The 27,708-nt window shown below is 36.5% G+C and overlaps 1 protein-coding gene across 9 annotated transcripts in view; it reads right to left on the minus strand.

Annotated features, from left to right (window-relative positions):
• Positions 1-27,708, minus strand: part of RGS7 (regulator of G protein signaling 7) — a 284,031-nt gene that overhangs the window by 87,614 nt on the left and 168,709 nt on the right. For all 9 annotated transcript variants that reach the window (XM_068939272.1, XM_068939273.1, XM_068939271.1 and 6 more), the window contains one exon: positions 5,898-5,948. In XM_068939272.1, coding sequence (XP_068795373.1) covers positions 5,898-5,948 — 51 coding nt within the window. The remainder of the gene's footprint in view (positions 1-5,897; positions 5,949-27,708) is intronic.

Below are 27,708 nucleotides of genomic sequence, written 5' to 3' on the forward strand. Positions count from 1 at the left end.
GGAGCCTTTAATACTAAAGGTTTGAACACTTCTTATTAAAAAAGATAACTCATGCTATCACCATAGAATACGAGTAGGATTAGGAAGAACGAAATTAAAGAACTCAGTTGAAGTTTTCTTTTTAACTAAAAGTAAGCAAACGTGAATAGAGTTCTGCTTTATTTAGCAAATGCATATGAACATTTATAAGCTACGTTCAAATTATAATTTAAAATGATTTGAAGAATTGCAAGATTTTCCTAATTAGAACCAAAATGAATCTATTTTGCATTGGTATGCTATAGATTAGAAGACATGGGTTAGTTACAGAAATAACTTTACAGAACACATTTTATTGTACTGGTAGGAGTAATATCATTTTGTCGTTATTGTTATTTAGCATCAAATTATGCTAGAGTCCAATTCCATACTTGCAATCTTTATCTATTACTCCAATATGGACATTCTTTTATAATGTAGATATAATTCAACCATTAATACTTAATACCATTAAGTGGTTCCTAAAGGGATATTCAGCATTTAAGAGATTGTACAATACATAAATCATTTTGTCTACAAATACACTGTATTGATTGCTAGGATGAAAAAACATTGACTATTTTACAGAGTGTCTTGTAAAATTACGTCACCTTAGGGTAACAAGGGAGGAGGGATTTTATTTAGAGACACTTAGTTTGATGGAACAGGTTGTGACAGCTTGATCCATGTGCCTGATATTTATGACAACATGAACTCTACACACCTCTATCAGTCACAAAGTCCATTTCTTCATTTTGATTCTAAAAATCTGTTCACTTTTAACCAGCAGCCACCTTAATAAACTAAAACATATCATATTATCAGAAGAAATGACTGTTCCTTGCAAAGAAATTGGAGATGAGCACTGATGTAGCTGACCACCTATCTGTAAGCGAGAAAATAAACCAGCCATCCTATGGACATTTTAATCAGCTTCCAGGGCCAATACAAGGTAACGAGGCTACTCAAACAATACCAACACATAGGAAGAGGAGAAGCACAAACCAGGCCACTCCTGCTGTGCTGGGTACTCTGAGGAGACACTTGTAACACGTATAGTCTACACAGTATGACAAACTACGCCAAGCTGGAAAAAATTTAAATGTCAGTGGAAAGACATGGAAGAAGGAACAGAATCCATTATATCTGATTCATCCTGTTACAATTAAGTTACAGACAAATCACCTTTGTTTACCCTTTCCAAAGGGTGAACAAAATCATAACCTAATCCTTTCATAATCTAAAGTCCACCATGTTTTGGGCAAATAAAATAACCTCCGCATGGGAGCACTTACCATTTCAGCCCTCAATCCACAGCAATGGCTAGAAGCACATTGATTACACACACAGATAAATGCTACCCATGCTACCCACACCTACAGGAAAACTAACCCTACATTTTTATTTTGTTTGAGTATCATAACACCAATACCGTTGGTACTAAAGGAGTATCTGTAAATTTAGACATTTTCTATTCCCCAAAAGTATACGAGTTTTACTTTCTTTCTGTACATCTCAGATTAAAGTCGTTATTTCATTTAAATGTTACAGGACCTTACAAGCTCAGATCAAATCCACCCAGTAGAAGAATGGTTATGGTTATAGGCCAAGGTTCATCAGGTTTGACTAATCTCAGTTTCCGTTTCATTGAACAAAATGTGGCCAAATTTCAATTAGACATACGAAAAAAGCAAGTCTCGTAGAGTATCTGGGTTCCTAATAGGAGGCTCCTGGTGCATGTGCAGCCAGTGTAAACTACATTTATCAAGTTTTTTTCAGTTAAGCTGATATGTGGGATGCATTCTAGTCTTGCTTTATTTCAGCAAGTTTTCATTAACGCAAAGACTACAAACATAAGCATGACCTTTGTGTTCCTTTGTTTCCTCCTTTTCATAAGAGGCTAATTTTTTCCTTTAACTAAGTGTGGAATAAGGACCTCCACTTTACCTGCTATCAGCCTGCAGCTGCCTGATTTTTCTCCCAAATGTTATGGTTCAGAATGCATAGTCTGGCTCCTGCACTTTGCTGCTACTTTACTGCGTCTGCATGGGTAAAGGGGCAGAAACAGCCTAGAACTAACCAAATTTTAACAATGCACTTCCATAAAATCGAGACGAAAAAACCTGAATATTTTTCCTCTAACTTTTTGTGCAACTTCAGTAAGCACAGTGTATCATCAAGGTCACTATTAATACAGCAGCTGCTGGAGAGAGATTTTATTTGAAAATGGAGGAGGGAAAAATGGGAGAAACACAGACAGAAGTTGTGCTAATGAATTCTCCCTTTTTACTGCACCGGATCAGTGACCACAGTCTACATAGCTGCTACTGGGCATCTAATTACATGTTGGCTACATTGGTCAAGTGAAAAGAAAACTAATGGAAAGAAATGAGGTTGAAAAACCACTGCCTACTTCAAGGAATAGTCTTGTTTTGCAACTTAGAATGTCTGACTTAGTCATATATATACATATATCCATCCAAGAAAAGGCAGAGTTTAGAGGAAGCACAACAGCGTTTTCAGCTGAATTAATCTCAGCTCATATCTGTACGTTTCTACTATTTAGTGGCTTTCTTCCCATAAAAGGGTAATTTTTTGCTACTACCTAGACTGAGTTTTCTGAACTGTAGTAGAGAGTTTAGGCCTCGGAGTCGTAACACTCTGAGTGTAATTCCTGGTATATTAGGCACTCTGAATGCACAGCTGTGCCTTCTGGCGCTGGCTGCAGCCCTATGGCTCTGCTAGGGTAACCATCCAATAGCAAAGTCTTCAGTCAAATAATTTCAAAAGGCTTTACAGATATTAGTAAATTAAATATACTACACTCTGAACTAAAGTAAAAGTAAAGGAGAAAGGTGATGATGGCTTACATATTATCTCTTCTTAAGGGCTCTTTCTGAACAACAGAGAAAGAAATTCTTCGTGGGCAAAGTTAAGGATGAAAAGCATGTTTTGTAAACGTGCCTAGGAATGCTGTGTAAGCATATCCCTAGGAAGATACTTGTTCATTCTTCACTAAAAAGAAAATTGTCACTGATTTCTCCCCTTAAAGAGGCAATAGCATTATTCACCTTTAGCATGTCGGGATGCTAAGGAACAGAGAAATCAAGTGGCTTGCTAAAGACCTCAAAGGAGTCAGTGCAAGAACCAAGCACATAACTAGTCTCTTGGAAATTTGAGCGGACAGCTTAAAATCAGCTCATCTTCCTCTTTGTGTGCTTTTTTTTTCTTTTTTGTAACAGTTAAAAGGACTTCAGTCTCTATTGTTGTCAATCTGTTACCCTTCACAACACTAGTTATCACTTTAAAAAAGAAAAACACAGTGCCAGTAGACCTTCTACATTAAGCATAATTGGCACCATCAGTGAAGAGTCAGCACTTACCCCGTAATGTCAGTTCAGCAAACAAATGTCCAAGTGCCAAACCATAAGCCCATACAACTCTGTAAACTCAGTTAATTGCTTCAGTTTGGGTTGAGGTTATGCTTATTTTTATTAATGAACTAGATTTCCACATTAAAAATAACTTAGATAATTTTTATTCCTTAAAATTTTGCAGAAGAGTTGTAGACCGAAAAACAAACATTTTTTTTAAGTACAGATCGAAAAGTAAAAAATATAACAGCAACTATAAATTGAGCACAGTTATTCCGGGCACAGGCTCTACTCTGCTCTGAAATAATTTCAAATCTCATGTAATTTAGCAGAATCCACCTATTATCTCTAATTTATTTTCTTAATGGAGATTCACTGTAGCAAGTTGAAATCTTTCAAATCTTCCACAGAAAATGTTTTCCCATTAATGAAAAAAAAAATATGTAGCAATTTTTTTTACGGTCAGTTTACACTCTTATCTGTTTTTTACTTCAAAATGCTGTTTCCAGCAATAGCTGGAATAATAACTTCACACTTACTAACATAATGAAAGCAAATGTTACTGCAAGGCTTTCTCCTGCTTTTTATTCTCCCACTATCCACAAAGCAGCATTCTTTCTAACTTAAAGGGTATAGGAGTTGTACTCTCTACGCACAACAAACAAAAAAATTGCACTCCAAAAGAATAATGTTGTCTAATGTACTCTAGTACCACTTCCTTCTTACTAGTTCTTTCATTTACTAAAGGGCAAGTTCAATTTAGCATCTATTTCCCCTTAGATCACAATTTGCAACCTTTGCTAATTTGAGTACTTCTTGGTCCTAGAATAACACCTGCAGATGAACGGTATAGAAACAGTCCCTACATTTTTCTGGACATGGTGGAATAATCTCCTAAAATAGGTGAACCAAGTTCTATGTTATATCACTCTTACACGTACGTTGCTGACATCAGAACCACATGGAGATGCTAACTTTCAGTGCAAACATAAACATATGTATTTCTGCATCATCAAGTTGTATAGTTTCACAAGAGTTTTCTAACAGGACCCTGAGGTCAAGTTTCAAAAAACCGCCATAGTAAAACCCTGACACATTGGTGAAAGGTAGACAGAAGATACTGGAAACCCAAATTATGGTGACAACAGCTCATGAAGTTCTGAATTTTTCCGCAGGAAATTCTATCTTGCTTTTATCTAGAACTGGATGAAAAGTCAAAAACTTAAAAATATTTTACAAAATAGAATATTCTCAGAAGTTTTGTCATATGAATAGTTTGCCCTCCATCAGGTTCATTGCTATCTGACAGCTCTGAGTGCTATCCTAAAGGCTGCGTGCAGGGTGGTCGGAATTTTTCAGATTTGCATCCAGTGAGCACCAGATAACAGACTTTGGACTGTCCAATCCTTGGACCAGTATGGACACACATCAAGATATTTTTGTCATTGTGGATAGTTTTTTCCACCCATGCCACCTGAGAGGATATAAAACAGCTCAAATTAAAATATCGTGGTGTTCTGGTTACATAGATTAGTAGTCTGTGTGTTTGATTTTAATTGCATATCATTACAGGGAACCATGTTTTCCATTTAGTTCAAGCGTTCCTCTATTCCAAATTTTCTCAAGAATCAGATAATCTGAATGACAACCTACCCCATTACTGCAGTTCTGGTTTGACAAACACAGGGTTAAGCTTTCATATCAGATAAATATAGAATGGCAATCTTTCAAACTCTAATAAAAATAGATAGGTGAGTATTTTGTACCTGACAACTGTGAAGTATAATATCACTCTCATGTCTCAATGGATCCTCATTTTATCTTTAGAAAGCAAACATATGACACTGTGTGTAAAGTAAAAAACTGGAAGCAGTTAGTGATAGCTTTGTTGTAACAATTCAGGTAACTTGGAAACTGGCTACTTCCAAATAATGAATTATGTACTTAAAATAGTTCCATATTGTCCAATGCACAATCTTTAACATAGCTCTTGGTAAATCATTTTATTTTTTTGCTGGAATTTCACAATGGTCACACTTTCTTTCTTATGTGAAGAAAAAACCCTTTTTTTAGAAATTAAAAAATCCCAAAGGAACAGAAATTCCATTCCAAAAAGTCTGAAACAGACAAAGTTAAAATGAGTATCTCTGGTCATGCTTTAAAGAAGAAAGAAAACAGTACGTGTTTAACAAACTATTTAGTATGACACTGAGTAAATTCCTCATGGAACAGAACTTAAGCTAATTTTCTACTAATTAAAGCAGAATCTCTTTTATTCTTGGATATTAACTTGCTCACTGGTATACACTCCAGTAAAACGGACAACCAAAATCATTAGATTCTTAGCAAAGGCTTCCGAGGTTTGATGCTGTCTGCTTTGCTACTGCAGTCATACAGGCCAAATGCTGCCTGGCCGCCACCACAGCAAAAGAAGACAAAGTAAGATCTGACCATTTAAAAAGACAAATCAGAATTTTCAGACACTAAAAAAAAAAAAAAAATTACCTGGGTCTTCTATAGATAAGTTCTTCGTTAACCACTGAACAATGTCTGAACCTAGGAACAAAACAACAGGTATTTTAATTTAGCAATTTTTCCCTTCTTATTCATCAGTTCTCTAATCCAATTAATATTGTTCTTCCACATTAAAAAAATATACATTTTTTTCTCAATTTGTCTAGAATCAATTACATCACTTTATTTTTACAGTTTCTCCACCATTTAGGCAAAAGAAACATACTACTCACTTCTTTCTTTAGGCCAAGACTCATAAAACCTAATAGAAGCACATTAAGGCTATGATAATAGCCTGCATTTCAGAAATTGAATTATTGCAAAATTTACATAGAAAAACAAATATACACTATATTAAGTTAACAATAAGTTCTCCCCACCTGCCAAATTACTTTGTAAATGAAGCCTAGAGAAGGAAAATGCAACAAACATGATGATGCTATCTGCAGGCCATTTCTGCTTAAAATTGTTCTTGGACTAATACATGTCATTATGAGCTGCTTCTAGGAGCTCCAGTTTGTCAGACTTGCCTTTTGATTTTCCTACCTTTAACTATTACTTCTGCTGTATGACTTTTGATTCTCTCCATTGGCCATCAGTAAAAACGTATTCATTTATTTACGTCATGTACTACCAAGGTTTCAAAGTCTGCCCCATGTCTAAGCCCTGTAAAGGATTTGTTTTTCTCCTGATGCTAAAGCCCTTTTCTTACCATTGCAGTCTCTGTTCTTCCTTTGCATCCCTTCATTTGCTGCCTGGGCATTTCCTTCTATTTAATTTCCTGCCCTGATTTTAAGTTCCATGTTATTTCAAGAGGTCTTAAGACCTCTGACGCCAGATTTCCTGCTGTCTTTCTCCCTCAGCAGGCTTCCACCCCTACTTCCCAGTTCCTAAAACCCCTCTGGCTGGCTCTTGGCTATGAACTTCTTATTACACTTTGAACTCTATGTGCCCAGCCAAGTTGTAGTCAATCTCATTTTTCAGAAAGTAAACTATCCAAATGAACTTCACCCACTGTGAACATGCTGAATTACAAAATAAATTACGAAGCAGTTCTGCAGACAAAAGGACAAACACATTTATGATTTAAAAAGCTTTAAATAACAGCATTGGCCTAAGAGGTAAATGTATTAACATACTAGGGGGGCTAGGTGCATTTTCTGCTTCATGATGGTCATGATGCATCATGACTTCATTTCAGACAAACAATACAATGGAAAGACATGTCACATAATACTTCCTCATAAAATTAGTATTTAAGTTGTTCATTTATTTCTTAGCAGATCTAAGAACATAATTCTTTTACAGGCTTAAGTTTAAAAAGTCAGAAAGATAATAAAAATTTATACAAGTATTAGACAAATCAAAATAATAAAATCTCATGAACGGACAGTAATACAAAATACTAGAACATGGGAGAGATTTTCCCTGTCACTACCCAGATTCTGATTTCTTCTTGTACTTCCAATTCCTAATTTCCTTTGATCTTTTTTGGGCATATGAATATGACGCATTAGAAAAGCATTGCAGAGAACAAAGAAAATCTATTTTTTCTTACTCTCTTCATTCTGACTAAAATCACTTTGCTGCTTCTATATTATTACTGTTAGTGAATAAGTTTACCTTGTATATTACAAAGCCTACATGATTATAATGTAACTTTTCTTGTGCGTATGCATTTCTGTATTGATTTCATAGCAAAGAAAATCGATGATTTTACAACCATCCCCCGAGAAAATATTTTTATTACCTTGTTATATATCTGCATTTTGATAGATGTTAAACTCCAGTGGCCCCATTTCTCATAGCATTTACACTAAATTTCTATTTTTTGTGTATTTCTATAAACATACCTCCTGTCTTTACTTGTACTTTTAATGTTAATGAGGCTGACACTGAAGGATGAAATTTCATAGACAGTGACTTCAGTGAGACAGTTCCAAGTCTAAGTATATTTTTTTCATCAGCTGACGAGCAAAGTTCGTCAACCCTAAATATTGCCATAAAACCTCAGAGGTTATAGGAAAAAGGTAATTAAAATAACAATACGAGATTTTGAATATTGAATTTTAGTTTTGAGTTCCTTCAAACCTCGCAGGCACCACATGGAGAGAAACTTTCTGCTCTCAGAAATTCATCTTTTTAACTCATCTTCAAATACTTCTTTCCATCCCACTTCTTCCAAAAACTTTCTTACAGTAACACACCATATATCTCAGTCCTAAACTCCTGGCATCACATTTGCAAACAATATCTACGCATCGGAGATTTTACCTCCATATGTAACACTGTCTTCTGGCTTATCATAAATAATAGTGGGAAAAACAGATTTCTTGACAGTTGTATCATTTTTTTTTCTGAAAGACTGTCACCGTTCTATTCACATTTTAGACTGAAGCCATTCCCATGGTACTTGAATGCCTCAACAGCACTGTTTAAGCCAGCTATCACATTAATATACTCCAGCAACTTGAGCTGCATGACGTAAGTGACAGAAGCTCAAGCCAATAAACATCAACATATAGAACCTACTTCTAGTGTGATGGGTATTCAAGTAAAGTAAAGTAGCAAATAATTTGTCATATCACAAATGAGGACTTTATCACTTCTTATTGCTTTGGGAGATCTTGTGGACAACTCTAGTCCTGAAAAGAATAATAGAAGTGTTAATTTTAATAGTTTATTGTGTGTTCTTTGGTTGTTACTTTTAACATCTAATCAACAAAACAATTTTAATTCAATCCGCCCTTTTCTGAACTTTATTACTCATGCAGAAGTATTTCGAAAAGTGAGACCACTATTATAATTTCTTATTTACTTACATGAACATGAAAAGAATGAGGCAACAAAACAACTGGATGCTTTTCAAGACAAATAGTATTTCCTTTGAGTGGCTAGTTTTGAAAATATGGTGACTAGCAAATTTACGTAATTTTTCATATGCTGTTTTCATAGACTATACTTCACATATACAGGAATCATGATCAAAAACTAGGACTTCATTATTTTTAAGAATGAATTAATAGTTATATGATGAAACACCTTTAACTATCAATCCTGAATCTCTCTAATTGCCAACAAACTATTAAAAAGACAAGCTAGTAGGATGACATAAATGATATGGAAGCCAACAGCTTAGTATTCATCTCTTCCAAAAAGGAAAACAACTTTACCAGGAGCACGTTTACCAAGCTTCAAGAAAAATAACTGGAATGTCTGCTGATGTTGTCCCACATAGACAATGAAGAGTTTTTAAAATTCAGCTATTTAAAATGTCCCCTTCTTATAATTTGTAATTATCTTAAACAACTAGCTTTTTAACTAGAAGTAAAACCAGTTATGTAGGAGGAATTATGATTATTCATTTTGAACAGAAAGTAAAAGAGTCCGAAGTAAACGTAAAATTGTAAGTGCTACGCTTGATTGAATTAAAGCTGCAACCTAAAAAAAGAGAAAATTTTTGCACTGTCAAAAGTATATTCACTTTTTCTCTACTGTTTAAGGTGACAGTTACTGGTAATGTATGACTACAAAAACCTTGTAACAACATTTTCAAAGGAGATGCTCAAACTAAGTTCTCCAAGTCTCCCTGCCTCACTTCTAAAGCAACTAAAAGGCAAGCTGGGCATTAAATTTGTAAGGTGAAGAAGACTGAAGTTAAATTGCCAATTGAATTTTTAAATCTCAAAAAATCCTGCACTTGTTATGTCAATTTTTAGATCAAATACAGCTGAACAAGACTAAGTGATCATTTGTAATAACAAATTCAAGCTAGCACAAGCAGAAAACATGTAAGTTTTTTAGACAGAGCTCTTTGAACTAACAGTGGGATTTTTTAAGTGCCAACACCTGTCCAGATGAAGGAGATAAAATTCACAAGATCTTACCCAAGTCCTCAATTGTGACAGACTTTCTAATTTTTTAACTAAAGCAGCAAAAAATACATTTAAATTCATACACAAACTCAAGACTCTCAACCATGTTCTTTGTAAAATTACTTTTAAATGCGAAGGGGCCTGAAAATAGCAGTTGCTGAAGCTGTCACTGAGTCTTAAGAAAAATTACTTGAGGAAAGTGGGCTCTCTGAACTCTGCAATGATAATTTTCATATTACAACCATAAAGGCCAGGGCAATGTCAAGGGTCGCTTTCAAGCACAAAACCCTTATTTTAAATAAATCTCTGCAGAATACATTTTAAAAAGGTGTTGATTTTGAACTATAGCAAATTTAATGGGAATTATAAATCCATTTCTTGCTATGCAAACATGCAATGAGCCATGTTATCCTTGACCTGACAAAAAACTCCCAACATAGTAGTTATGCAAAAGAAAATCAAAATCAAAATTCAAAATGCTATATAATTTTTAGAATTCAAAACATACTTAGCTGAAAAAGATTCAAGCTGTAAGAAAATATATGTTGTTAATCAGAATTACAAACTGGGAGATCACTCAGCAGCTTAACTGAGCTAGAACGATCTCGCATTTCACAGGGAGATAGGCTCAGCCTTATAAAAATATTCTTTTACTACTGATATCTAGTTCCTATTCATTTTTTCACTAGACTCCAGAATATTTTACAGATGAGGAGAACAACAGGGACCTCAGCAGCCCTCCTGAGTCCTTGATACCAAGAGAGCTACTGCCTGGATCTTGGACCTGGAGGGTTTCACCACCCACAGAGCCACAGTTAGATTACCCTCATCAGGGCATCTGCCGTCCGAACGCTCAAGGGCGAAACAGCCACAGCAGTGCCTGTCCCAAGCCAGGACAGGCGGCAGAGGGCACTGGCTGCTCAAAGGCAGCAACATGTCACTCAGAGGCCCCCAGTCGCCTTTAGAGTTTCATCACAACCCCATTTTAGGTGGAGAATGCTGTGCAGAACAACTAAACGGTAGCAATAACTTAAGAAACGTTAAAGTAGCAGTTTCTAAATTTAAGACAACATGACAGTTATTAGATGAGGTTTCCCTTGTTTCTTTCTTTTCCTTGGGGGAGGAGGGAGTTGTGTTGCTTTGACTTCTACCTTCAACACCATTAGTTTGTCACACTAGTTCAGAGTAATACATCAGGAACTTAAGTTTAATTATTATGCACATCAACAACCTTGATTTCGAGTGTCTGAGAAAATATGTGCCATTACATTTCTCACCACTGATTTAGATACTGGCAATACTGAAACTGGATCAGATGAGGAGGTAGATTGTAAAGGCCTGGGGCCTATTCGGTTTCTCAGCACTACTAGTTTCTGATGCTCGGCCACTGAGAAAACGACTGCTCTCCAACCGAGTCTGACCCAGCCTGAAAGGGCATTCATCACCAATTGGGACATGAAGATTTACATTCTCCCTGAAGTTTTCACAGTCACATACCACAGCATACCATCTCATCATTCGATTATATGAGCATGGATTTTACTATTTTTTTCTTTTTCTTAGTACAGTTTGTGCATGCATTGTGCATGCATACATCTGAAGGAAATCCAGTACCATACATATTTCAGGGCAGAGAGGCTTTGGGGAAAAAAGCAACGGCTATAATATCACCGCCAACACTTTTTATAGGTTTAGGGATCTGAATACATTTCTCCAGGTTACTGGATTATTCAGATTCCTTTTTCCTATGACTCTCATAGCTAAGCAAAAAGAAGATCTTCATTAGAGACTCGACAGTACTGTGAGAGGAAAGGTATGGGGACTCCTCTTTGAGGCTGGGATTGCAGTAGTACTTGAAGGAAAAACTAATTATTTCCCCTTAAATTATGGCTCCAGTCAGTGCTAAACTGCATTTTACTTAAGTCTAACAGAAAATGAACCAAGAGGTTCCTTGATTGCCCAGTTCTATTTTTCAGAAGTAAGCTGGTAAAAAACGTTTAGAAGGTTAAAAGGGGAGATAAGGGAAATGGCACAAAGAGATTGTATGTGGCCAGCTTTGGAATTTTTTCATATTAATTTAAAAGTTTTTCACCTTGAATTTTTATTTAATGTTTTTTCTGTTTCCTCTCTGTTTTCCTTTGGACTAATGGAAGATAAATTTATAGACCTCATCTGGAAGCACTGTGTACCGTGAGTGACAACAGAGCTGAATTTGTGCTAATTTGAATACATCGCTGACTGAATTTACATATTTAACCTACTTACCTTTACTATTGAAATGGGTTGACTTTTAAAAGAAAGACATCATTGATCAAAGTGCAGTTCAATGACTGGAATTTGCATCTCAAACTTCACACATTTAATTCTGTCACTTGGGTTTTTTTAATTAGTCATGGAAATACATGCATAAAGCTTTTCTTTTTACAACTGGAGATGGCCCAGAATATTGGCTTAAGTTCCCACAGACCTCCAGGAAGCTTATAGCCAGTTGCAGGTTTAAAATTCTCTATTTAAAAATACTCCTAGCTATACAGGGAATATGAAATAATTTAATGAAACTGCTCAAAAACAAAAATAATTAAAGCTTTCTAGTTTTAAAACAATATAATAGGCTATAATAAGTTCTCTCTTTTTTTTTTTTTTTGGCAGTGAAGACAAATACAGGAATTTGAAGAAATAAAAAACCTAAATGAATCATCTTTGGGTCAGACCCTTTCACTCTAAGCGCTAAGCAATCCTCAAAAATACTCAAGTCTAGAACTGCAAAAATGATCTATACCTGTTCTAGCTAGCATAACCCTGTGAAGAACTGTATCGCTTGATATTGATAAGTTACCAAACCTCTTCTTCAGAGAGGAAAACTCACCTCTTTTCATATTGTGAAAAAGTTAATATAGAATGTGAAAAATCTCTCCTAACTCCCATACTTATATGAACTCACCCATTGTACTGACCACAAAATTCCAGTAATGTAAATTCTGCAACCACACTATGTCTCACAATCAGGCTTTAAAACAGAAATCCAGGTCAATTGACACTAGAAGGGTAATTAATCATGAATCTGTGCCCACTCATTATCCAAACAATGCCAGTCTGGATATCCCTCTCCAGTGGAAAGGAACCGCTACTTCATTCCAGCAACATTTACCGCTGAAGACTCTCAAAAGACATCCTCTACTTACTTCAATATCTAAAAGTGACTGTTTTACAGATGACACTAGCTGTGCATAATCAGCAGTATACCAGTCTCCACAGATGGGACCTCTGTAATCACAAGGCTATTATTTTAAGCACTAGAGAACATCTTGCTGGTGAACACTACTTCATGCTCAACATTTGCAAGACAAGAGTGATGCTGTTTATAAAAAGTATGTACTCTGAAAACCCAGCATAACATTTCTATTGTACAGAGATTTTTATGTTTTTTCTTCAAAATGATGAGCAGCCGGGGATCTTATTTGTTACCATGAAATTTCAGTGTTCAGGTGACATGGATAGAGAAAACACTTTTTTGTACATTCCCCTGGCAAGGAAACTTTACAGCTTCTTCTATTTAAAAAGTATTTGTGAAAACAAAATTAGGAAATATAATTAGAATTCTGAATGCCATAAGGCTGCCGTGAAGAAATCTCATTTATGCCTCACCAAATAGAAAAAAAAATTCTCACTTTTCAATTCATACACTTCTACTGTTTGCATACTCCAAACAAATCTTCTAAAGTCTCAGATCAGCAAGGAGCCAGGAAGACCTACTTGATTTTCTATCAATCCAAAAAAAATAAAATAATAATAAAATAAGATTAGGAGCTAACTAGGTTTAAGTTCTCCTCATTATCATGACCCATCACTCTTCTCCCCTCATCCAGTTCCTCTCTTACCTACAAACACAAATACATTTGGGTACTACTAACAGAGAGATCTACATTCACAAAATTGCCAAGAATTCACAGAATCACAGAATAGTTGGGGCGAGCAGTGACCCTTCTTGAGCAGGGCGCTTGGACCCCAATTTTCTCTGTCTCTGTCAGTGATCTCGTAACTTCTTTAAACAAAGAATGAGAAATTGCCTGTTGATTATGATATTTCCCAAAGCGTAAGACAACCTTCGTCCAAATCTCTGCTCAGACACAGGCAGTTCCAGGATTTGAATTTAGGTCTCTCCACACCAGCCATTAGGGGGCTTCTCTTAATTGTTTTTATTGGAGCTGTAACCCTTTTGAGCTATATATTTCTGCAGATAAAAGGAGAAAATAAGTATGATTTGCTACCATGCAGGGTAATACAGTCATGTGGAAAGTTAAATACCTAAAGTTCCCTCTCTGTTCCAGTGAATGTTGGTTAAGCAAAGTAGAACAGCATCAGTAGGAGTGCTGGAGAGCATCCTGCTGTAGCATGCACCAGAACAGAAATTTTAAAACAGCCTCCCTCAAGAAAAGCATTCAGATGCAGAGCAGGAACTCAATATGTGACTGCCATCCTAAGTTTGTCCTCCAGTTCCTGAAATAATGTGTAAAAGGGCAACATCTCTGTTGCCTCAAGTCTAATTTTAAGTCCACTAGATGTTTCACTGTACCCTGGAGAGAACTTGGTACAGAAAGTAGCTAGATTGCTAAGCACAATTTTTTGGAGCTAACTGCTAGGATGACATCACAAAATTGTACTGTTCAACTCCTAAGCCTTCTTTCTTAATCAGTAAGCAAGTTTCCAAGTAACAGAAGAAAGATGTATTGTGAATATTGGAGGGCTCCTCAGAGGAAAGCAGTACCAAGGCAGTTTTCTTCTTTATCCTTTATATTTGTATGCAATTATTGAAACGGAGCTTCTGTTTAGAAATTCAGCACTGGCTGAAATTTCTAAACGAAGGCATTAATTAGGTCATCTGCATGTCTTTCTTCCTCTGGAGAAGGAAGTATGCAAGTAAATAGAGTAAGTTTACACTGAGACTATACGGTAAGTATTCCAGGGGAATGCTGACACACTAGTTCCAAGTGCTAAACTGTTGCGGAGCAGCATTGTTTGAACAGCCAGAGCAGGAGAGCCAACATTATTTCATGCAATGTACGTAGATAGGAACAGTCACCATAAATAAATCTCCCCCAAATTTTATGGCTATTCTTCACAATACTAGGTGTCCATGCACTCAGCTGTAAAATCATCTAATTATGTGATTTACAGTTTTGAACTCTCAGTAAATATAACTCCAAACCTTAGGGTATACCTGCTTTAGATAAAAATAGATGTTTTCATTTTTGTTTTTTAAGAAGTCATACAAATACACATTACATCTAGTTGGAAATACTATTTATCTTGTTTTAGATGAGTGCAGCTTTTACAATTATAATGTCTTGAAAAGAAAGCCAAGCTGGAAAAAAAAAAAAAAATCCTCAAAGTGGATTATCCAGAGGCACTTTCTTAACTTTCTCTAGCATTGTCATCACACCCTGCAGCTTCTAGTATCTTAGTGCTTCCAAAATTACGTATCACTCCTATTCAAGTGTTGCTCTCCTTCATGTACATACCAGTAACTGCCTGCAAATTGCACTTTGATAACCTTCACAGCACAGTAACAGCTGCCTGAGATTATCTCTGCTGCAGTAAACAGTTTTATGTTCTTATTTTTAGATCGGCAGTTTGAAAATAATGTGGAAAAACAAAAAGGTTTTGTCAAAGTCTTGATCACTCTATTGCTTAAACCAGTTCTGTATTTTTTTCAAATTTTCACTTCAACATGTCTAGGAAATTTGATATTTTCCTTGTGAAACACTTCTTCTAATTATTGCCATACTGCCCCCCAAAGACACCCACACACAGATGGCAATGGAAGGAAGTGAGGCAGCAATACAATTTTTGCTAGGCAATTCACATTCACAGAGGAAAATCCTGAAGTCCTAATTCAGGGAGAATTTATACAAATATACAAATATTATACAAATATATATTTATTATACAAATATAAATGATGTATCATTTGACTTGCGGTTTTAATTCTAGGAAAAAAGTCAGTTGAGACACAGTGACTTCCAGTTTTGACATTTGCCCAGGAATAATGCTAATTTGCTTCTTTCCTTACAAAGAGTTCCTACACAGTAACAATTAATTTATATAGCTGGTTTGAAAATGTTTTTTTTCACTCATTGCTGTTACAAAACACTCTTTCAATGACTCATGCTCTTATTGTTCTCTGTGCTTCAGAGTCTGAAAATTATGTCCAAAAAAACCCTTTTGATCATCACAGATCCTTAATGACCCAAACCATTTTACTCAGTTACTTTGACTAAAATATATTCTTTGGAAAGATTTGAGGATGTTAAGTATAAGAGCAAAATGTGATCGGGTGCAGAAACTCCTAAGACAATTTATAGAATTGCAAATAAAGAACCCAGAACTTCCTGAGAATCTGCATCATGAGCCAATCATTCCCACAGCTACAAAATATCTCCAACAGGAGTTTTCCTTCTTTGTAAAAGAGATGCTACAACATGGCATTTGCGTAGAATATGTATCTTCAGAGATATCACCCAACTTGGAGGTACAGGCTATAACAGAAGCCCCAAAACACAAATTTCATGATGAATTCCCAAGGAATTTCAGAATAAAATACTTCTGTTTGGCCAAAGTTGTCAACTGTTGGTTTTTATTTTTTAACACAAAAATCCCATTGTTCTGTGGACTTCAGCACAGAATAGTTATTTTTCAACTAAGAGCAATACATAGAAAATATAAGGTATAAGAAAGTTTCCTGCAACTGAGTAGAAACTTTCATCCTTAATGCTAACATTCAAGTTTTACATCAGAATGTCATCAGCTAGGATCAGAACTATGCTCAAGGCTTCTTTTTTTATTTGAAATATGAAATGTTTTAATATTCAATAGATCACAGAAAGTTCAAACGAATTTCTATTTCTGATTAAGCAGTGCTGGACATTTTCGTGCTACTTCCTCCAGATCCATGATTATTTTAATACTGCTATGTCTCAGAGTTTACACTTCAAAGATCTGCTGCAGGGCTACATTTTCAAAAAAGAAAAAAAGATGAAGTTATCCAAATTGTAAGTACCTATACTTTGGAGCATTAGTCTGACTGAAAATCTAATCTCATTCAGCTTTTACCCAAATACAGGATTGCCACAAGTATTCTCAAGGCTTTATTCTGCTCCAGTGCTTGGCATAATGAAAATCATTTACCTCATATAGTGTGGAATGAATTGTGTTAAAAGTAAAACTGATCTTTTCTCCAGCTTGATTCTTCCACCAAATTCAGCATATTTTTGATTTGTAACCTTTCGCCTCTTTTTTGAGATTATGAATTAATTTGTTCTAATCAGTAATTGTGCTGCACTACTGTCTAAAGCACACGTCACCACATATTTTCTGAAAGGAATAAAATCACATAGTCCTTCTCACAGTAGTTCTTTAAATATGCATCTCAAGCACGTTGTCACAATAAAAGCAAAATCAATTAGCTCTTGAGGATAATTCCCAATGACTCATTGAAATGTAAGTTATGCTGACAGTCGAAATTGTCTAACATGATTTATCCATCAATGGAGTTGTATCAAAAATTAAAATAGATGTGAACTACCATTTTAACATGCAATCAACAGCTGCTCTGGTTCTAAATATATTTCATTACACCATCCATAAGAAGTACAATATTTCTGTCTAAAATTGAAGCATAGTATATGCTCATATACGTGAACATATATGCCAGCCCTTGTATAAACTTTGCTCCCAATGATCACAGTAAACTTAGCTAAACGAAACATTATACAACTTGCAGAAAATAAATCTACATTTTAACTTACCAAGTTCATTCCTTTGCTGTTCTGTTCTCCCATGGGCATTCACATGAGCATGTGTGAAAAATTAATTGCTGCCCTGTAGTTAGTATTAGTTTCTTATCTATGATATATTTATATTTACATGAATTCTAAACCTGCCTTTCTGCTTTTACAGGTAACTTGGTATTAAATTAAACAAATGCCTGTTTGAAGCAAAGTATTTTTTTTTCTATCAATCAGCATCAGCTTCTGACTGTGACTGAAGAGCTAACACTAATGCCTTCATTTTAGGTGGAGGCCTCTTGCTGTCTCTGCAAAGTTACAGTCTCTGCAATAACCTCCTGTCTTCTCCCATCTCTACCCTCACGTTCATTAGGGTTAGGGCTCCTGTTTGATGCATTAATCTGCTGGCTCACAGAATGTACTTGGAAACTTAGGTGAGGAGACCAAGTAGAAGAGAGATATTTTCAGCTATCCATTATGAGGCAGAAGAACAACAAAAAAGACAGTATACTGACCAATGCTGGACCACTAGCCTGTGATGTGACCTCACGTAAGTCACAGGTTCCTTATTTATCTCTATAATAAGGGCAACAGTTCCCCAGGAATTAAGGATTTGGGTGGCTGAGAGAACAGACTGCGTTTTGGAAAGACTGACCTGTAGGTACTGGTACAATAAATAATATTGTGGGTCCTGGAGTCTAGATTCTATTCTTCATGCTATTTCACTGCATGTTTTAATGTAGGATAAAATAGTAGAGAACAGTTGTCTTCCTGTGAACACAGAATGGGTCTTTTGCAACTTAGATTTGTGAGTTCGGTAGCTCTTTGTGAGGATGAGGCTTCAGCTCTTTTTTTTTTTTCTTTTCTTACAAAATGCAGAGAAAAATTAAGTTCATACTGTTGCCTAGGAGTATGCAGTGACGTGAATGCTACTTTTAGTACCTGTTGTGTCTTTGCTGTTTACATTGTCAATGTAAGAATAAATAGTAGCACAATGTTAAAAAAAAAAGTGTGAAATAAAACACACACAGACAACCACTCACATACCTAACCAAATCAGCAATTCTGCCCCTCTTCTTCCCAACCTCTGTTCACAACAATTTATGTATATTTTTGCCTACTTCTCCATGTAATATTTTAAGACCTTCAGGTATTTACTGCAAAATTATTGATGGCGACTTTTTCTTTACTAACCCTTGATTACAGACTCAGGAATTGCCGGTATACTCTTCCTTGAAAAAATAAAGGTAGGATTAGTAAAGGAATATAAAACAAGTGGTTATTGAGTACCAGCAACGCTGCTTATTAGCACAAAGTGAAAGCAGATGCAGCTCCAGTGCTGAGGCCCTAGACAGAATAAAGATTTGGTCAGTCACCTCAGCAGTTCTGCAGACTAAATGTAATATAGTCCCAAGGTGGGGAGGTAGGGAGCAAGTAGAGATGCGGGAAAAATATACTCTTTTGGGGTCTTTTTACACGCCAAAAAGAGCTAAAATGAACTCAGCACTGGCTTAAAGAATAAAGCAAGCAGCCCCCTACTGCAACAAGAAATTAAAGACGGCAAAAAAGAATATTTTAAATTGTGTTTTTCCACGAAGCAATTGTATCCTGTTCAATCTGACAACAGTGATGAATACAGTTCTCCTGTTATCATGCTGGCACATAAGAAATTGATGGAGAGCAGCAAAAGGTACTTCTGCCTGGACTAGTGAATTAGGCAGATTACTTCCCTAGATTTGAGAGCCAGAGAATGGAGCCACGCTTCTCTCCAAAATACAGGGAAAAGGGAATAGTAGTAAGATGACTTGTAAGGGGTTTTCGTGGCATAGAAGAGGAAGAATATAGGTCACCAAGAAACTGAAGACACTAGTAGAATATTGCCCCCATCAAATTTTTGCTTTGCCTTGCATTAGGCAGGTCTGTACTTCAAAACTAAGTATACTCTATGCTGTATTTAGTCCTCCATTCTGTTATGTATGCTAATTCTATCTGCACCTACATAGAAATGAGCTCCTGTCAAATACCAATAGACAAATACCTGCCGCAGCACTGTTTTTGACAAATAATCTTGAGGGGACTGGAATACAGCAATGATTTTCAACGGTACAAATCCTCCTCTGTAAAACACTGGAAATGGCAAATGTTCCTACTCGATTGTTCTGCTCTGAGGTGAGCTTGCAAGGATTTAGAGCCTCAAATGACTGTCACCCAAGAAAGTAAAGTAACAAGATTCCACCACTGTCAATGCCCTTTTAAAGTTCAGTGATTTTTCCTTATTTTGTGTTTTAAAATGCTATTTAACATGGCTTATGAGAGTTGCACTTGCTAGTTAGTGTTTTCTTCTTTTAGCAAGCAAGCTAACAAAGATAGACAACTCCTTTTTCATAACAAGAACACGTGTGCACCGAGAAAACAGAAAAATTACAGCTCTGAGCACAGGTTCTTAAGATGAAGCACCCACTAAATAACTACTGCCATATATAAAGCAAATGTATACAGGAAAGTAGTCCTTTAGTGTTACCTAAACTTGCTGTACTCCAATCTTAGTAAAGTTGATGATCTTCAAGCCAGATTTGGACAGCTTCTCCACAGTCCAGTGTTGCAGAGCTCATTTAAGAATTGTAGTACTGAAGCATCTTATACTACTTGCTATATAAATACACTGGAACACAGAATCCCTCTCCTAGGGACCTTACAATCAGAATTTTTATGTGACAGCTAACTGCATAATGATGATTCCTTGTATCAAACATATTCTATGGTTGCTCAGTGTAGCCCCCTACTTCTCTGCTATTCTATGAGCTTCCCCTGTCAAAAGCACTGGCAGAGCATCCTCAAACAGATGTTTCATGAATCACAATCAAACTCATTAAACACCAGAATTTCTATCCTGAATTCTAAGATTCTGAAACTTCATTTTGTCTTGAATTTGAACCCCAAAGCCAAACGCCAAAACTTCCAAAAATTTCAAAATATGTTCCTTCAGTGTTATCAACATGTTTTAATTCAATAGGGACAAAGACTTTTTTAGTATAAAACAAAAAAAATGTTTCCTCATCATCCTTCTGACTCATAAGGCAACTTCTAACAGAAGTATAATAATAAAACAATAAAATCAAAATATAGTATTTCAGTACTTCCAGTTAATGACAACATCAAAGACATTCTCATGAAACAGTTTGACTGTGAAAGCGTTTCTCAGCAGAAAAATGATTTGCTAGGTGAAGTTTCAGAAAGCTCTTAGTGGATAATTCTTCTAAATTAAAGAGCTGGAGAAGGCTTGAACACAAATAAGATTGATGTGCATCATTATGCTATGACAGTCTCATCTCTTTGACAAAGCCAGAGGCCAGTGCCTTGGGATCTGCTTTACTGAGCACCCAGGGAAAGTAAATAGACAGTCTTAGAACAAGAGAGAAAATGAAAGGAGAAAAAAAGGCAATCTCATCTACCTTTTTCTCTTAAGGTGTTATCTTGTCAGCGGTTAATTCTAGCTGAATGAGTTAAAATTTTTAATCCACAACACACCTTTATTAAATACGCTGCTTCTATTTTCCCTAAACTAACTTCAAAGACATTCCTATTACACAGCACAAGTACTACAACAATAGTGGTGTTAGCTCATATCACTTCTTGCTATTGATGATCCAGTCGTCTCTCCTCCTACTATGCAATAAAGAGGACAGATGAGCCTTAAAAAGCAAACCCTTCTTGCAACTTCATATAGCCAATCCTGTTCAGATAATGTATTTGTAAAATCACAACTCCGATGCAGTATAGATTCACAACTCCTGTCCTAGTATATCTGATTGTGACTGATAGATTGTGAGCTAGGTACAGTGAGAATACAAACATTTTGGAACTCTCTAGAGTTTAGTTTTTAAAGATGCTCTCTTTGTTAATAGGATTAAGACTGAACTTGGAATTCTGGCAGTTTTGACTCAGGTCCATTTAAACTTTAATTTCATTCTGGTGCTACATTTAAAAATAATTTCTGTTTATTGACTGTGAAATCCAAAGGGAAATTATAAAACAATTCTCTGCTTTAGTGGCAATGGAGAAATCCAAAGTAACTCCACTATAGTCAATGAAAATTTTTCAGGAAGTGGTTGACTGAAATACAGACATATATCTCAAATCCTTCTAAACTATGACACATGCTGAGAATCACAGAAAACAAACTGTGATTAAAAGGTTTACCTATTTTTTTATTCTTTCTGAGATCTAATATGAATACAAATTTATACTGAAGTCATAACCATCTAGAGGTATTTTACTTCAAACATAAAAAGAACTTTACTAAACAGCACTGTACAGTTTTATCCTCAACTCCATCTTTGCTACTCCTATGAAATCTGTAAGTGACCCTACAGCCAATCATTTCTCCATAAACAGATCTCATTATTTCATAGGCATGTGAAAAAAGGAATAAGGCTCCATTTCTCAGTGCTCCTTAGTTAAGGAAGCAGTCCTGAAAGCCTATCAAGCAGCTTTCTATATCTACAGGAATTGAAGCAGCCATTTTCTAAAATCGACCATATCACAACTCTAGCAATCTATAGAGAGGGAGCATTCAAGCTACTTTGACATGAAACACTTTTGCTTTATAGGCATTCAGAACTGTGATGATTAGTGCCTCCCTTCATCAAAGGGCTCCTGTGGTTAAGGTACAACTGATGCCTTCACGAAAGGACATAGAGGTTCCAAGAAATCCCAGAAGAATGCTTGTAACCAAAGTCATACAAGTAAAATAGATGTTACATTTCTGGAAAGAAACTAGGTCCTGAGATGAATTAGAGAAGGTGGCATGTCAGTCTTGAGCAGCTTGCACAAAATAACGGAAATCATGGCTTAAGACGAAGACTGCTGATTGTCAAGTGGCAGAGGAATTCAAGCTGCTAATTCAGACAAACCCAGGAGCTCTAGCCCGCCTGCTGAGGAGTGAGCACCTGCCTGCTCTCTTCTCTACCACGCAGGGAAGCCAAGAAGAGGGAGAGGTTTCCAGGGCAGTGGGCAGAGAGCATCGCAGATGCCATACGGAGACCGCATTGAAAATGAAGCAAAAAGAAAGAAAAGTGCATATATACAAAAAAGTGGGACAACGGGCTGTTGAAGGACTTGCTGTTATAAAGGTCTGCTATTGTTTTTTTTGTTTTGACTGCTAATATCACCTGCTCCAAGCCTGGTTACCTCTATTTGTTTCAAGGGATAGCAATTGTCAGAAGAACAATCACTCATGAGTAGTTAGGCCAAAATATCATTTCAGTTAGGGAAACAGACTGTGATGTTCGGTTTGTCCCAGAAGACACACTATATAAAGTGAGTGTCCTTCCTAATGAAATAAAAGTTATGCAGTGCCCAGCAAAGAATTACTTGAGTACAGAAAATAATTTATTTGACTTTACAGTTTCCACAATAGTATCTGAAAGAATTTTACTAACATTAATTCCTCTAGGACTCCCCCAAAGAAGAAATGGTTCATTTTATACATCTGGGAACAGACACAGGAGGGGCTAAACAGATATCCTGTTGCCCCAAAGACAGAATGGCCAAGTCAATGAAGAAAACCCGAGAGACTTAATTCTAAGTCCCAGTTATGAGTACAAGGACTTGAAAACGCCATTGACACAGCCTGAAAGACTGAAAGTGCTTTTCTTTCTTTCTTTTTATGCAGTTACAACAGGAGTAGTGTATCCAAAACATTAAATAAATGTAGAATTCAAGAATGACAGGTAAATTTTCATGTTATTTCAAATGGACAATATTTTGCCTTAATATCTTAATATTTTGCAGAGTGCTGAATTAGCTGTCCCACAGATTTCTTTAATAATGAATCCACCTGAGTCCAATTATTTATAAAAGCCTTGAAAGATACAGGATATATCCACATAAACGCCAGTGTTTAACATGCTCAATTCAGGACTCCTAACCACATCAGGCTTGCTCTTGATTTTCTGTCATATAAAAACTCCTCATACATTTTGCATTGGAGTCTAGGCATTAGTTAAAATTTTTTGGTTTTATTGTGTTTTTTTTTTTTAATCTGAGCATTGTGTGTGCTTTTAATCCATCACATTTTATCTTACTTCTTTCCTAAAGGAAAGAGAGATTTTAAGAGGCTTATTAGGCTTCTTCCTTTTAAATAAGTAATTTGAAAGCATTTGCAAGTAAATTTGTCAGTTTGTGCTCGAAAGTATGAGGCAACGATATTTGTCATTGCAGCCTATATACGATATCTTTTTCTTCTGACTGCTGTTATCAGCTAGGGAAACCGAAAATACATTTTTCTTAAAAACTGCTTACCTACTCTTTTAGGCTTAACACGTGTTGCCAGTGAACATACATTTGTATTATCCTGGATTCATTTGAAGTCTTGCCTGCCCACAATTCATTTTCTTCCTATAAATATAGTACTTTGCTGTTAATAGGTACTGGCTTAAACACTGCAGCTAAACAGCTGCCTCCTGTAGCAAATTCTTTCTTTTTTCTGTACGCAGGTTGCCATTTTATTAACCACAATAACACTCTCCAAAGGTTTTGGTACTGCAAGATAACATGCTTCCTAGGTAGCAACACCCTTGAGCCACATATTATCCCACACTAACACATGTTTTCTTCTGTCTTACTCCTTAATTGTATCACTATTTTTAAAACATACTTTTTGGCTTTGTTTTTTTAAGACAGTATTTTGAGCAGTAATGTTTGACTCATTTTAATTCAAAACAGCCTTTGTTGATGAAGTAGAACCACAGAGTAGAACCACTGGCTACTCATCCTTTTCTGTACTAATTTTTAAACATGCTGAATTTAAATACTGTCCTAATCCGTAAAGTTTTGATTCTACATTGCACAAAATTTACTTTTTTACAGTATTCTGCCATGCTCTTACTTTTGTTTTGTTTCTTAAACCAGTGAAAGGGAATAAAAACTGAACACTTGAGCAGTGAAAACCGCTTAACTACAGGCTTCATCTCGCTCTCTCTGTGTTGTACTATAAACATAAATCACCTTGACAATCTGCCAGATAGAAAAGTCATGAGAAAAACAGATTATGAATAGACTACTGGTCACTCTTTCCTTGTACTTCACCCGCTACCACATTTCCGTTTTCTTTTTCAAAGCGCTAAATGCGCTCAGCCTGCTTAATAGACAAACCAGCTTGCAAAACAGGCTTCTTTATTTTGCAGTTTTAAATGCTTATTAAAGCATAATTTGTGCCTTTGATGCTAAGTTTGACACTGTTCATAAATCCCCTCAATCGCAAACTGCAGAGGAGAATCTTGCAGAGGAAGAGAAAATGGCTTTGGAAAGCTGACGTTAAACCCCAGAGCCTAACAGGCGCACCCGTTACTACATTAGAGGCAGCTGACGAAGCCTCTAACGCAGCCACCGAAGGAGGCTGGCTTTGGTGGCGGGGCACCCGGGGAGAGGTGGAGGAAAGCCGGCTGCAGGTGCCCAGCCCTCGTGCCGCAGGCGCCCCGCCGCGCTGGTCTGCAGCAGCCGCCCGCCTGGCCGAGGCAGCCCTTCGCCAGCCCCAGCGCCCAGCGCGAGCCCAGGAGCAGGACGCCCGTCGCTTCCAGCACAACAGCAGGGGCGGACGGCCCTTTCCCCCTTGGCCTTGAGAGCAGGCGTCTCTGCCCTTGCTGGGTGCCGTCTCATTTGCTGATAATTAACATTTTCAGCCTATTTACCCACAACCATGAAAACTGGATTTCTTTCTAATAGACCCTGCGAGATGTACTTCACGTATCTGTGCTGAGGCATATATTTAGTGCAGTGCTGTCATTAGACTCTGAGCAGGGAAAGATCTAGTTAAATCTCTACCGGTTTTACTAAAGCCTCTCTTCCTGTTAAAGGTGTTTAATACTTTTAGGTCTGCATACAAATCTTCAAATGAATCTATTCTTTCTATTAATATTTTAATTTTAGTGTTTATCTCAGTGGAGAAAAACTGAGTATTGTAGTTAGTCCGTGAAAAAATGGAAACAGTAATGGGTAACAAAAATACACACTTTCAGATTCATCTAAAAATATCCACACCCAGTACAAAAAAGCACTTCTGCTTTAAGATAGAATTTGTTCTTTAGGATTTCTCTGCTTCTGCTTCTTTCTTGCCAAGTTAATACTAAACATAGATCAAAAGCACTTTTTATTTTCGACTGATGTCGAGCAGGAACTTTTGGACTTCCCAAAAGAATAGAAAAGATAGTTCCAATAGTTTTAAATATTGATACAAATCCTTACTAGATCTGAATTATGGGGCTATAATCTCCTTTTCATTTGACAGATATGTTCATTTGAGCAGAGTTTCACCTGACTGAGGACAACTACTGCAAATAACACATGTAATAGATTCCATTTTTCTTTTTGATACGTATTCTGCCTTACTTGTTTATATACTTGAAGTAGCTAACACAAAATTCAGGAATTCCTGCTTGTGATCCGTGTGCTCTCCCTCTTTCTTTTCTTCTCTATTTTTTGTGAATTAAATGCCATGTTGAAATACCACATTATAAAAAATAGCATTTACAGTCAGAGAATCCCTTTACAACCCCAAAATGACACTTCAATTTTTAAAATAAATCATTATCTTTATCGGTACCTGGTGTCTTGTCCAGGAGATTGTAAATTATCCTTCATGAAAACGTTATCGCTCTCTGACCCCTTCTTTGTCCTTCCAGTTTCCAAACATTGGTTTACCACCTTAAAATTTGGACTTCGTTAGACAGGCTGTCAATGAAATGCCAGTGAAAATTTAGCATGGGCCAACTTCTAGAAAAGCATGTCAACAGCTGTTTGATTGTTGATCTTAGTGATAAACATTTCAGTAGTCTGGGGTGGGGGGAAGGGGGAAGCCAGCAAAGGGAAAAGGGCGGTAGGGAAGGCCTCCAGCTGTGCAGGGCTTTGCTTTTCCTCCTCGCTTTAGCTCATCAGGTTGAATCTTTCACTGACACTTAAATGGACGTTGGAGTAGATATCTGAGCACTATTTCAGCTGATTCAAGAGTCAGCTTCATACTCTTCTTCTTCCTAGTCCTTCTGCATCTCCCAGTGCATCTGCGTCTCTACACTGAGAGTCCTTTTTTGAGTACAGATAATACAGGCCGTTTCTCTCTTGGCTGACATTAGTAATGAACTGAGAGTAAAGATTCAGCAAATACAGACGTCTAAGTTTGGCACTGTGGACTAAATAGCCAGGCTCTATAGTTATGACAAAAGAACATTCCACAAACCCTGTATTAGAGATTTTATCTCACTTTTTACAACCAACAATGCACAAGTATTTGATACAAAACCCTTAAAAAGGAGGCCACTTCTCAGAAGAGGATTTGATTTAAAGCAGAGGTAACATAAACTGCAATAAATTCCTATTTCACTCTATCATTTTATTTTGCTTTCTGTCCTGCTATGAAAAAATAAAACTGGGAGGGAATTTCCATTCTCAGTTTTTTCAGTTATCAAGCAGTGATTTTTTTTTCAGCTGAAATTAATCAGAACATCACATTTTAAACACAAGCACATGTGTAAATAGCCAATTGCATGTACATGCCAGCTTCTTTTTCCAAAGTAATTTAAGGAAATCAGTCATTCTCACAATCTACTTAATCTTAACACAGAGAATGAAGGCAAACAGAGCCTAAAAACATATCTTGTCCTGGATGACCAATACGCTAATTTGTAACACGGAAGGCCTTTAAAGGTCACATCACACAGAAGTTAAGACATGTCTTCCCTCAGAAATTCTGCTTCTTCCACAAGAAGTCATTGCTCATTCCATATTAAGTAATTTATACTCTCCTAAGAAGGCTTCTCCTATGTGATCCCTAAATTAATCAATACGGTTCCCAAATAAACCAAATAGATTTTGTTTCCAAAAAAACATGCAACACCTTTGACCAAAAAATGAAATATTTTCAAGCAGTTTGGAGCCTTCCAAACTAGCAATGCCTAGTAATGCTGTTCCTTCTCTCATGAAATAGCTTTAACTCTGCTACCCTATCTTCCTAATTCACGTCTTGTCCAGGACTCTGTTGCACTCCTTCCCTATAACTGAGAGCTCAGGAGTCCATTCCCTTTCCTAAAATATAGGTCCTCCGTTTGTTGCATGGGACCCTCAAGTTAGCATGCTAGTTTAAAATCACTA

This window comes from Struthio camelus, chromosome 3, assembly GCF_040807025.1.
Source record: "Struthio camelus isolate bStrCam1 chromosome 3, bStrCam1.hap1, whole genome shotgun sequence".
Lineage (NCBI taxonomy): Eukaryota > Metazoa > Chordata > Aves > Struthioniformes > Struthionidae > Struthio > Struthio camelus.